Here is a 12,504-nt window from a genome sequence, read left to right as displayed (position 1 = left end):
CCGTGACACTAGCGTGCCTAGGCCGCAACCGCCAGCCACTCAGGTATTCTGGGCCCGGCTGCCTCCAGGCCCCCAAGAAAAGGCTAGGCCCCTGGGATTTTGCACTGAGCAGCTTAGGGAGTGATATGAGCTAAAACAGCAATAACACTGAGTTACATAGTAAAGTAAGGGGCTAAAATGATCTTTATTGTGTTATCACTAGGAGATTGCGATGTGAGAAATTTCTTTTGTGGGAAACCCCCTTCAATATTTATAAGACCCGCAACATGAGAAGGGGGCGTACGCCAGAAACCTGTGTATTTTGTCCTGCAACTATAAATTTATACTGGACTGGAGCAAGACCCCATCCTGGAAGTCCACAGGAGTATAGAGCAGCGCTGGGACCCCACCATCAGAAATGTACACAAGGTCTTGGATGTGCTCATTCCACGATTTAGGGGCCATACATGTAACTTTTCTTGGGGGTCCATGAACGCCCCTGGTGTATCCCTTGATATCTATAAAAGTGGGAGGAAAAGCTCATTTTTACGATGAAAGGTCTTTGCAGTTTACATCCCTATAGAACCGAACAAAGGTCACGGTAAGGAGAAGAACCAGAGGAGTCCAATTAATGTGCTCACCAAAAAGCAGTGGTTTTAGCAGTTTTTTTTTTTAGCCAAACTGCGAGTTTATGAACACTGAGTAATAAGTCTCATCTCCAGCACCTTCTCCTCTTCACAGGAGCTTTCTGGGCCGGTTTGTGCTTTGGGACACCAATTTTTGGCTTATTTATCTAGGGGTCCAACACTTGGTAGGTGGTACCTTAGAGCCACGTCCCTATTGTTGTGTGTATTTTAAGTTCCTCCTTCTAATGAGACAGGTATTTTGGAGTCCCGCTCTTATTGTTTTCAGCCCTACCCTCAGTATTTTTGACTTTCACCCCTTGTTATTGGTGATATTCTATACTTGTAAAGGTGGCAGCCTTAAATGGTCAGATTATCACGGTGAGCTTCCTATGCTACACTATGTGGGTGGGACTGAAATGGGCCCCCTATGGTTATGTGGGTGGAGCTGGAGTGGTCTCGCTGTTTATGTGGGTGGAGCTGGAATGGCCCCACTATGGCTGTGGGTGGAGCTGGAGTGGCCCCCCTATGGTTATGTGGGTGGAGCCGGAATGGCCCCCCTATGGTTATGTGGGTGGAGCTGGAATGGCCCCCCTATGGTTATGTGGGTGTAGCTGGAATGGCCCCCCTATGGTTATGTGGGTGTAGCTGGAATGGCCCCGCTATAACTATGTGGGTGGAGCTGGAATGGGCCCCCTATGGTTATGTGGGTGGAAGCTGGAATGGCCCCGCTATGGGTATGTGGGTGGTAGCTGGAATGGCCCCTCTATGGGTATGTGGGTGGTAGCTGGAATGGCCCCGCTATGGTTATGTGGGTGGGTCTGGAGTAGCCCCGCTATGGCTATGTGGGTGGTTTGGAATGGCCCCTGCTATGGTTATGTGGGTAGGGCTGGAATTGGTCAGCTATGGTTATGTGGGTGGAGCTGGAATGGGCCCACTATGGTTATTTGGTGGACTCCCTAAGTATGTATGTGTGCTTGGTTAAACCCCTATGGTTAAATGAGTGGACCGGAATTGACCCCCTATGGTTATGTGAGTGGGCTGGGAATGGGTGCGCTACAGTTATATGAGTGGAGCCGGAATGGGCCTGCAACAGTTATGTTGGTGGAGCTTAAATTGGCCTTTTGCAGTTGTGGCTGGGGCTGGGAATAAGCCTACTACAATTATGTGGGTGGAGCTGGATTTTGCCTTTTGCAGTTGTGGGTGGGGCTGGGAATAGGCTTACTACAATTATGTGGGTGGAGCTGGAATTGGCCTTTTGCAGTTGTGGGTGGGGCTGGAATGGACCTGCCGCGGTTATGTGCGTGGGCTCGCTGTGTGTGTGCTTGGTTAACCCCCTATGGTTATGTGAGTGAGCTGGAATGGCCCCCCTATGGTGATGTGTGTACTTGGTGAGGCCTCTATGGTGATATCGGTGGGCTGGGATAGCCCCTCTATGTCGGTGACCTATGTGCAGTCTCATGCCTATTGTATTAGTTTACTTTAGGATGCTTCTGTGTACAGTGATGTGATACTGGGCATAAAACATGATTTAGGTCTCTTTAAATCATTTATCGCACATTTGGGGGCTGTGCATATTTTCGCAACACATTAACCAGCACTTTGTATATTAAATTATTTCCTAAAAAAAACTTGTTTTTTTCTGTGCAAATTTAGCTGGAATGCTCAGAGTTTTCAATGTAAAGTTGCTAGTATTAGACTGGCGTCTGTATCCATCTGTATGCAGAGAGCTCCCCCTAGTGGTGCTCTCACAGAGTCCTAAATTGCTGATTTTATATGGAGAACATTTAATAAAACAGTAAATAAAACAAATGTATTTATTAAAAAGTAAATTTAAAATGAACAGCTGAGAATTATAAATAGCATGAAATAGCAAGAAGAATGATTGGTCGTGGTCATATCCATTATATCTGTCCATGGAGGAGACCACAGCAGGCACCAGTCATGGTAGTATATTATTATTATCCCGGAGTGTCCAGGAGAATCCGTACCGCGATTTCCTTTCTCTAATCCACATTTTACTGTAAATTCTAAATGCGAGATGATACGTCCGGTGTTGATGGTAATAAATATTACAACCTTTGCATAGTAGTTAGTGCCCGGCCCCAGGAGAATTGTCCTAAGGATCTTATATACATACAGAGTATATTACATACAATGCAGGAGTGTAATATATTCTCTACCCAATGACAAGATGCATGTATAAAAACAAAAAATGAAAGCTCAAAACAACATAAAAGCCCCCGTAGCAAAGACCTCCAAACATCAGGTAGTATGTGGCACGCCTATAGGTGTGCACCAATCTCAAAGACGCCCAAGGCTACATTCACACCACGGTTTACGATACAAGACTGTAACGTCACTAGATAAACACCCTGGACATCGGTATCGGCCAATCCCGGGCTGCTGCCCATGTTCACTCCTCCTCTCGATTTCAGGGGGAGGAGTTTAACCAGAGGATATATCATACTGTACACTGGGATACGTCCTTGCCCAACGAATGTGTCCAGCATATTCTTTCAACATGGTGGAAATGTAGCCTAACAATGGGGAGGGGGATGCCCAACTCACATCTGTCTAGTTCATATGCCCTCCGAAATTACACGCTGTTGGTTGGGGCCTTAAAAGATGCTCACACCAAGTACACAGATGTTTATAGCCACTAACTGAGCAATACTGACATGTTCATCTTATGATTGGCATGGAAATCACACCACAAGTGCTCTTAGGGGCGGAGCAGGAGCCCACAAGAGTCCTGGCTCTCCTCCGTACATATAAGTGAATCGTCTGATGCTGCTGATTTCATACAATCGTGTAAGATGAGGATCGGCTGAGTAAGAATCTGATCCCCACACATGTATTTTTGGCCGGGCCAACGCTGCACCTGTATATGGGGGGGGTCTGGAGAGATGAGAAGTGACACCTCCAGCCACTGCTATTTGTAGTCAGGTGTTACCCCCGGGCTAGCACATGTATCCTGATGTACCGGGTGTGGGCTGTGGCATCAGGCAATAGGGCACTCGGCTCATGTGCATCTCCATACAATGATTATTATTCTTTGAATTGCTTATTATGAAGCCCCCCCACCCCCCACTATAGGGGTCCCTGCACACAGTACAGTAATATGCAGATAATCCGCTGCCTATCAAAGTCCTGTGTTACTGGATGAGATTCGGAAGGAAATTGACAGGGTAGAGGAGATATTCCATCTATTACATTCGGGTTCACTATGCATTTTCGGTTAGATTTTGCTACAGATTAGGTACAGAGTATCCACACGCTATACAGGGACGGCACTGATTTTGGAGGGCATCTGGGCCTGATAGACTCCACTGTCACCAACCAGGCAGCAATAGGCCATATTAATCCTCTGGTTTGGTCCATGGCCTGAGGCCTTCCAGATTCCTGGTATATTTGACAGCTTCCATGATGGGAATCGTGATTGCACAGATATTACGTAATGGAAATCTACCATCAAGACTCAGTCACCGTGAATCCGGTAACCTAATATTTGTTATCCATGGCCTCCTTCCTTCTAAAATCAACATTTTAAGGGTGTTACCAGAGCACCTCTGTGCTACAACTTTACAGGCTGTTACACCGTCTCCCCCTCACCACTTTCCCCTCCCTAATGTAATCTCACACAGCGGGAGGGGAAAGTGCTGCTGCACGGTTCAACAACCTGTGAAGCTAGAGCACGGATGGGCTCTGGTACCACCCCAAAGCCCATATAGCTCATTAGCATAATTGTAAAATCAAAATCCTTAATGATAAACCAGGGACATTACTCATAGATCCAGGCACCGGGACTGGGGGATCTGCTTATATTTGTTATCCATGTTCTCCTTCCTTCTAAAATCAACCATTAAAATTATGCTTATAAGCTTGAAGGGCTCTGGGGGGTGTTACCAGAGCCCCCTCTTTTGGCAGTTACACAGACTGTTACACTGTGCAGAGGGGGCAGAGTGGGAGACAGTATAAGAGTCTGTGCAGCTACAGCATGGAGGGGCTCTGGTAACCGCTCCAGTAGACAATCAGGCTCATTAGAATAATTATAAAAGTTGATTTTAGAAGGAAGGAGACCATGGATGAGGAATATAAGAAAATTACCACAGTCCCGGTGCCTGGACCTATGAGTAATGTCCCTGGTTTATCAGGATGGATTTTGATGGTTGATATTTAAGAAGAAAACAACAAAAATGAGAAAAACCTAAAACCAGTTTCCCCCATTGGACAAAATACAGAACATCTGGAGCCACAGGAAACGTCGGCCGTTACCCTAAAATATTCCCAATCACTGTCAATTCATTTTGGCAAATTACGTATGAAAAATACAGCAGGATATTAGATATTTAGTAAAATCTGTATAAAAACTGAGGTATCCGCCTTGTGCATAAATCTTCTCTTGCAGATAAACCCAAAGGGTGCAATCACTAGACGTCCGCTCAGCGCTGCGCCGGTCCAGGCTCATGATTCTCAGCAGCCGCCGTTGTGTCATTGTCTAGTTTAAATAAAGTTTTGTTGGCACAGATTGGATAAGACTTTTGTTATTCGTGGCCGTTTGCTTGTTTCTCCGCCTGCTCCAGAACTTGGTCCAAAATCTCGTCAATTACGTCCACGTCATAGTCCACCTGCTCCAGGTCCAGATCCGGCATCAACGTTTTCAGCAACTGGGCGACTGCGACTCTCAGCGACCGCAACTTAGTCCTGTGCAGGGAGGAAGAGGAGAAGCAGGTGAGGATTTGGTGCAATGGGTCAGGGGAAAAAAATATAATAAAAATGAGAAACGACCACCAGTGCGTCTCACGTCACCATCCACATGAGCAATGCACATAGCAACATCATCGACAGTCCCATAGGAGACCAAAGTGCTACTACTATGGCCCGGAGAGGTGGATGAGACCAGGGGGATGCCAAAAATGTCCTTTCTAGAATTCACTCTTTTATGTCACATGTTTACCTATAAAAAAAAATCTACCCCCAAAGCCGTTTAAAAATGAACAGAGAAGAGTCATATTTTGCCTGAGAGGAGTCAAGTTTAGAGGCTGCAGGGGGATAGGCACATCAGATGCCCCATCTTTGGTTCTATAGGAACTACAAACATGATTTGCCATACTATTACGTCAGAAGATGGCAGGGGAGTTTGGAGAGGGCTCACCAGGTTAAGCCCTTACCATACTGTCCAGGCGTTTGCTGCATATTGCAGGAGTTAACCCGTTAAATGCCTCAGGCAATGCTACCGGAGGCATTTAACAGCCGGTGGTGCATGTTGGGGGGGTGGCCCGATGATCCTTTACTATGACAGCTAGGAGTCTGCTTGAGACTCATCATCAGGAGAGATCACCTCTAATACTGCCATCTACTGCAATACAGTAGTACTGCGGTATACGGCTGGAATGATCAGATCTCCGATAAATATAAATAAATCAATAATAAAAAAAAAAAATTAAAAAAAAGAAACACTAAAAATTCACCCCTTTACCGAGAACGGATATAAAATACAAAAAACTTAAAAAATCACAACCATGTTAGATATCGCCGTGTCTCAAAACTCCTGATCAAAATATAGAAACCGGAATTCCCAGTGGTAAACCCTGTAACAAAAAACAGCACCCAAATTTCCGAATCGCTGCCTTTTCTCCATTTTGCAACTCATAAAAATTTAAATAAAAAGGGATTAAAAAGGTCCAAAAAACGGTAAAAAAGAAAATGTAATTTCTCGCAAAGAAAATAAAGGGGAGGAGTCATTTGTAGCGCACAAATAGAGCCATAAAATCGGAGCACACAAGAAACTGGCGCAAATGTGTTTTTTTTCATCAAATTCACCGCATTCGGAATGATTTTCCTGCTTCCCCCTTACACGGAGAGGAATATAAAATAACGCCACTAGGAAGGAAAATTTGTTATGCAGAAAACAAGCGGTGACAAAGCTCCCAAAAAGAAAAAATATGATCAATTTTTAAAGGAGGGGAGAAAAAAATTTAAACAAAAAAGGGCATCGGCCAGAAGAAGATAATCTTTTCTTTCAAATAACATCAGGATTGTGCAAAAAGGAAAACGAAAAAGATCCAGCTCACCAATCACGTAGTCTGCTTCCAGCGCACGGATACAGGAAGATCCCCATGGACTTAAGGCAAGAATGAAGAAAATAGGAAAACCAGCGCTTCCAGAGACATTTGTGGTATAAAGATGAAAAAATTCTGTTTCTTTATTGGTTCCTCTTTAAAAACATATAACACGGCAGTGTGCACATACAAGGATACACGGGGTAAATCCAACGCGTTTCGCTCAGATGAGCTTAGTCATGGATACATCTACAAGAAATTCTTACCTCTATTTAAACCCCGCGCTGATCAGTGGCGTGTGACGTCACGACCACGCCCCCAAATCACATGACGGACACAGAATGTGACGGCCACGTGACTGGGTCACATGATCGCGGCAGTCACACCCCCTAACAACGGCGTGGTGAGTTAAAAACATAATTACAATCGTTAAAACCAGCCTGATAGGTCTTATATGGAAAAAGACAAAAAGAGTACGTCTGTATTGAATTATAATCTGATATTAAATACAAAGTGTACAAAAATATAGATATGCAAGTACATAGCGTATTAGCGCTCGGAACCTAGTGAACAATAACTTATGCAGCAAAACATGAGATACCCCCTGAAACCCATCGATAACCAAAGGGAGGAAAAAAGCATGGACAGAAGCATGTCTATGCAAAAAAATGATGTAACCAGGAGTAGTCATGAGTGACACTCTCAGTGGATGTAAATAAACTTGGGGACACCAGAGACCCAATGGTTGGGGCCTTTCTGGAGCTAAAACGTACTCCCCGCTTAAGGCAAATTTTCAGATTATTGTCTTGTTCCAAAATGGGAAGGTATTTATTAATTACTTTTTTGATCTGATGAAACTGGTTACTGTATGTGGTAGTGAATGGAATGGGAGTCAAACCCTCACCTCCTTTTTGTGAAATACTGTGCTGTTTGTCTATCAAAAGTGTGGATCTTTGTGTATTCCTCACTCTTTTTTTGGCCGAAGACAGAATTTTCGGTCTGTATCTCCTCTCTAGTAGCCTATGTTCCCAATCCTTTAAATGCTGATGGAATATAGTATCTGTGGAGCTGTTCCTGCGGATACGAATTAATTCCCCAAAGGGGATATTGTCCACGACGTGCTTCGGGTGGCACGATGTGGACATCAAAATAGTATTTCCTGACACTTGTTTGCGGAAAGGGGATACTGTGACTATGTCCTTTTTGGCTTCCAAAGTAACATCCAAAAAGTCTATACTGTGACCCCCAAAGAGATGCGTGAACTTTAAATTCATCTCATTAACGTTAAGATAAGAAACAAATTTCTCAAATTCCAATGAAGTGTCATTCCAAATCCACAACAGGTCGTCTATATAGCGGCCAAACCACCCTATAGACGACCTGTGTGGATTGTGATCACAAAAAATGTACTGTTTCTCCCATTGTATCATGTAAATATTTGCAAGGGAGGGGGAAAATTTTGCCCCCATAGGGGCCCCCTCCACTTGCAAATAAAAATGATTATTAAACATAAAAAAATTGTTTTGCAAAAGAAATTCTGTTGTCATGAGAATGTATTCCTTGAGTTCTGGGGAGTAAGTGCTAAACTCTTCCAAGTGTTTGGCCAAATATATGAGAGCTTTCTTGTGTGGAATTGACGAATACAAAGCGCATACATCGCAGGATGTCCAGCTATATGTGTTTTCCCACTTTAAAGTTTCAATTTTTTGTAAGAGATGTTTAGTGTCTCGGAGGTAACTGGGTGTAACCCAGGTTAAGGGTTGTAGGTAGTGGTCAAGCCAGTCTCCCAGTCTCTCCCCAAGGCTCCCAATGCCAGCGACTATAGGTCTACATGGCGGGGGAAAAATCCCTTTGTGAACCTTGGGGAGGGAGTGGAAGACAGGCATGACAGGAAACTCAATATATAGAAAATCTCTGAGCTTTTCACTTAGAACCCCCAATGTTAGGCCCTCCTCTAGGTGTTTCCTCATGCTGTTTTGACAGCTTTTGGTTGGGTCAGAGGAAAGTCTGCGGTAGGTCACAGGGTCATTTAGAAGCTCTTCATTAATTCTTTTATACAAAGATGCGTCCATAAGGACAACAGATCCCCCCTTATCCGCACTCCTAACAACCAAATCTTTATTGTTTTGAAGATCTCGTAGGGAGAGTCTTTCCGAATTAGTTAGATTATGTTTCTTTGATGTACTATTACATTTTGATTTAAGTTCGGTCAGCTCTCTCTCCACGAGATCCTGGAATTTATCCATGTGATCACATCTGGACATCAGTGGATAGAAATTTGGGTTATTAGTTAAAAAAGGTTTAGCAATCTGATCATTGCATGCAGTTGACTCATTCGCCAAAGATCTAAGATTAAATATATTCGTTTGGTCCCTAAAGTCCATCCCCCCCTTAAGGTGCTCCAGACCCTGGGTATGAGTGTTCTCTATATTCAGGTCGACAGATGAAGTGTCGGTTTCCCCAGTAGGCTCGTCCCCCGGGGGATTAGGCATCTTGTTCATGAAGTGGTTCTTCACTGTTAGGTTTCTTACAAATTTGTTAACGTCCATTAACGTCCGGTACAGATCAAAATCTGTGGAGGGGGAGAAGTTAAGACCCTTACTTAAGACTCTCATATGGCCCTCTGGGATGATATAGCTTGAAAGATTCAGGACAGAAGAGTTTAGGGCCGTTTCTTCGGTTGCGTAGAGACTGCACGTCTCGTCTTCATTCTTTCTTCCTTTTCTTGTCCGGTGTTTCCTGCCTGCCCTCCTGCCCCGTTTTTTGGAGCCGTGTTGGAATAATTAGCGGCTTGATCTGAGGCATCATCGGAGAAACAGGAGGAAGAGCTATTGATTGACTCTTCTGTCTCCGAAAAGCTGACATGCGGCAGATTTTTGCTTTTCTTGTGTCGTCTGTTTTGTTTTGTTTTCAGAATGGATTTGGGGGTATTCTTCTTGCTAGAGCGAAAGGATTTCCAGGTGTATACCTCATTGTATTTATAGTCCAACAGATCTCTGTCAAATTTTTTCTTTTTCATTTCCATGATGCTGTTTTCCATTTCGGTTAGGTTAGATTTAATTTCTTCTTCCACATTGGATAGATTTTCTGTGGGTGATAATTCATTGAGCTGGTTTTTGATGTCCTCCATTTCAAGTTTGATATTGGCTAAAATATTTTGCTCCTCTTGAATGATTAAAGCCATGAGTCTCTCAGAGCAATCGCTCAAGGTTTGATTCCAAGTTTCTAAGAAGAGGTCAGAGTAGATGGTGGTAGGCATCTTTTTAATACGTAACCCACGTGGAATCATCTTTCTATTTAGGTATGATGTCAGAGTTTCTGCGTCCCACCAAATCTTAACCTCTTTACTTAGTAGTCTTTCCCAACGACCTTTCAGGATGACATATTCTTGTGTCTGTATGCCAGTACTACCTTGGGTATTAAATAGCATTGCAGCTTTCTTTTTGCGATCATCTAGAACAGTTGTGTGGATGTCGCTGGTAGTTATGGCATCATTCACACCCGGTTCCATTGTATAAGTGTGCACAGTTTATGTATGTGTGCGTAGAGACCTTCTACGAATACTGCCAAATAAACTAGAGGAATTAGCGTTGGGAGCACAGGAAACACAGTCCACGTAGCTAAATAACGCAAAAAGGAAAACGAAAAAGATCCAGCTCACCAATCACGTAGTCTGCTTCCAGCGCACGGATACAGGAAGATCCCCATGGACTTAAGGCAAGAATGAAGAAAATAGGAAAACCAGCGCTTCCAGAGACATTTGTGGTATAAAGATGAAAAAATTCTGTTTCTTTATTGGTTCCTCTTTAAAAACATATAACACGGCAGTGTGCACATACAAGGATACACGGGGTAAATCCAACGCGTTTCGCTCAGATGAGCTTAGTCATGGATACATCTACAAGAAATTCTTTCTGTTGAAAACTACACAACCGTCTGGTCTGAACCTAAGGCAAGATTTAATCCTGTGCTATTAGAGGTTTCAAGCCATTATATCATATGTAGTGTTCCCCTGTATGACTTAGATATGTTAGCAGGGCGTCATATAATTTATGTAGACATAGACCTGTATTCATATACCTATTTCATATCGATTAGGTTACTAACATCTTGCGTATATACCTTTTCATGAGCGTTTTTTTGCATAGACATGCTTCTGTCCATGCTTTTTTCCTCCCTTTGGTTATCGATGGGTTTCAGGGGGTATCTCATGTTTTGCTGCATAAGTTATTGTTCACTAGGTTCCGAGCGCTAATACGCTATGTACTTGCATATCTATATTTTTGTACACTTTGTATTTAATATCAGATTATAATTCAATACAGACGTACTCTTTTTGTCTTTTTCCATATAAGACCTATCAGGCTGGTTTTAACGATTGTAATTATGTTTTTAACTCACCACGCCGTTGTTAGGGGGTGTGACTGCCGCGATCATGTGACCCAGTCACGTGGCCGTCACATTCTGTGTCCGTCATGTGATTTGGGGGCGTGGTCGTGACGTCACACGCCACTGATCAGCGCGGGGTTTAAATAGAGGTAAGAATTTCTTGTAGATGTATCCATGACTAAGCTCATCTGAGCGAAACGCGTTGGATTTACCCCGTGTATCCTTGTATGTGCACACTGCCGTGTTATATGTTTTTAAAGAGGAACCAATAAAGAAACAGAATTTTTTCATCTTTATACCACAAATGTCTCTGGAAGCGCTGGTTTTCCTATTTTCTTCAACATCAGGATTGTGTTTTGTGCGCTACAGAACCAGTTTGTGGAAGTCGTGTCCAAAAAATTGCGGCTCCACTTCGATTTACAGGCCGTGCTGGGTATTGCAGATATGCAATACCAGACACAATCCAAGTCCAGGGGTGGCGCTAGTCCTGCAGAGCAGCCAAGTCTTTACATATTATACACACCTATAGGAGTATACAGATAAATGTTATAGCCCGTACTGATACCTGTCATTCCCAGGGTGACTGGTGGAGGCGCCGTTCTCATTACTGGCCTCCTGTAATTCTGTCTTCAGTTGGTTGTTCTCGGCCTCAAGCTGCATCTTCTCCAGTTGTAGCTGCTCGATCTGTAAGAAGTCATGAAGAAGGGTCAAGATATGTGCAAAATGATTGTAAGACAGACAGGGTTTTTGGGGAGGATCGCTACACCCTAAACCACCAAAGATGAAGGGGAATTAGCTACCCTAGACCACCAAGGATGCCGGGGAAGTCGCTACCCTAGAGCACCCAGGATGCCGGGGAAGTCGCTACCCTAGATCACCAGGATGTCGGGGAAGTCGCTACCCTAGAGCACCAAGGATGCCGGGGAAGTCGCTACCCTAGACCACCAAGGATGCCGGGGAAGTCGCTACCCTAGAGCACCCAGGATGCCGGGGAAGTCGCTACCCTAGATCACCAGGATGTCGGGGAAGTCGCTACCCTAGAGCACCAAGGATGCCGGGGAAGTCGCTACCCTAGACCACCAAGGATGCCGGGGAAGTCGCTACCCTAGACCACCAAGGATGCCGGGGAAGTCGCTACCCTAGACCACCAAGGATGCCGGGGAAGTCGCTACCCTAGACCACCAAGGATGCCGGGGAAGTCGCTACCCTAGACCACCAAGGATGCCGGGGAAGTCGCTACCCTAGACCACCAAGGATGCCGGGGAAGTCGCTACCCTAGACCACCAAGGATGCCGGGGAAGTCACTACCCTAGACCACCCAGGATGCCGGGGAAGTCGCTACCCTAGACCACCAAGGATGCCGGGGAAGTCGCTACCCTAGAGCACCCAGGATGCTGGAAGGGAGTGGGGTTGCTACCCTAGACCACCAAGGATGCCGGGGAAGTTGC

The 12,504-nt window shown here is 44.5% G+C and overlaps 1 protein-coding gene across 2 annotated transcripts in view; it reads right to left on the bottom strand.

Moving 5' to 3' along the window:
- Window positions 1–2,447: 2,447 nt before the first annotated feature.
- MORC3 (MORC family CW-type zinc finger 3) overlaps window positions 2,448–12,504 on the bottom strand; it is a 34,731-nt gene continuing 24,674 nt past the window's right edge. For both annotated transcript variants that reach the window (XM_072138738.1, XM_072138739.1), the window contains exons 16-17: window positions 11,622–11,740; window positions 2,448–5,309 (exon numbers count right to left, since the gene is read on the bottom strand). In XM_072138738.1, coding sequence (XP_071994839.1) covers window positions 5,150–5,309; window positions 11,622–11,740 — 279 coding nt within the window. In that variant the 3' untranslated portion in view covers window positions 2,448–5,149. The remainder of the gene's footprint in view (window positions 5,310–11,621; window positions 11,741–12,504) is intronic.

This window comes from Engystomops pustulosus, chromosome 2 (genome assembly GCF_040894005.1).
Source record: "Engystomops pustulosus chromosome 2, aEngPut4.maternal, whole genome shotgun sequence".
Taxonomy (NCBI): domain Eukaryota; kingdom Metazoa; phylum Chordata; class Amphibia; order Anura; family Leptodactylidae; genus Engystomops; species Engystomops pustulosus.
This window is presented reverse-complemented; position numbering and strand designations above follow the sequence as displayed.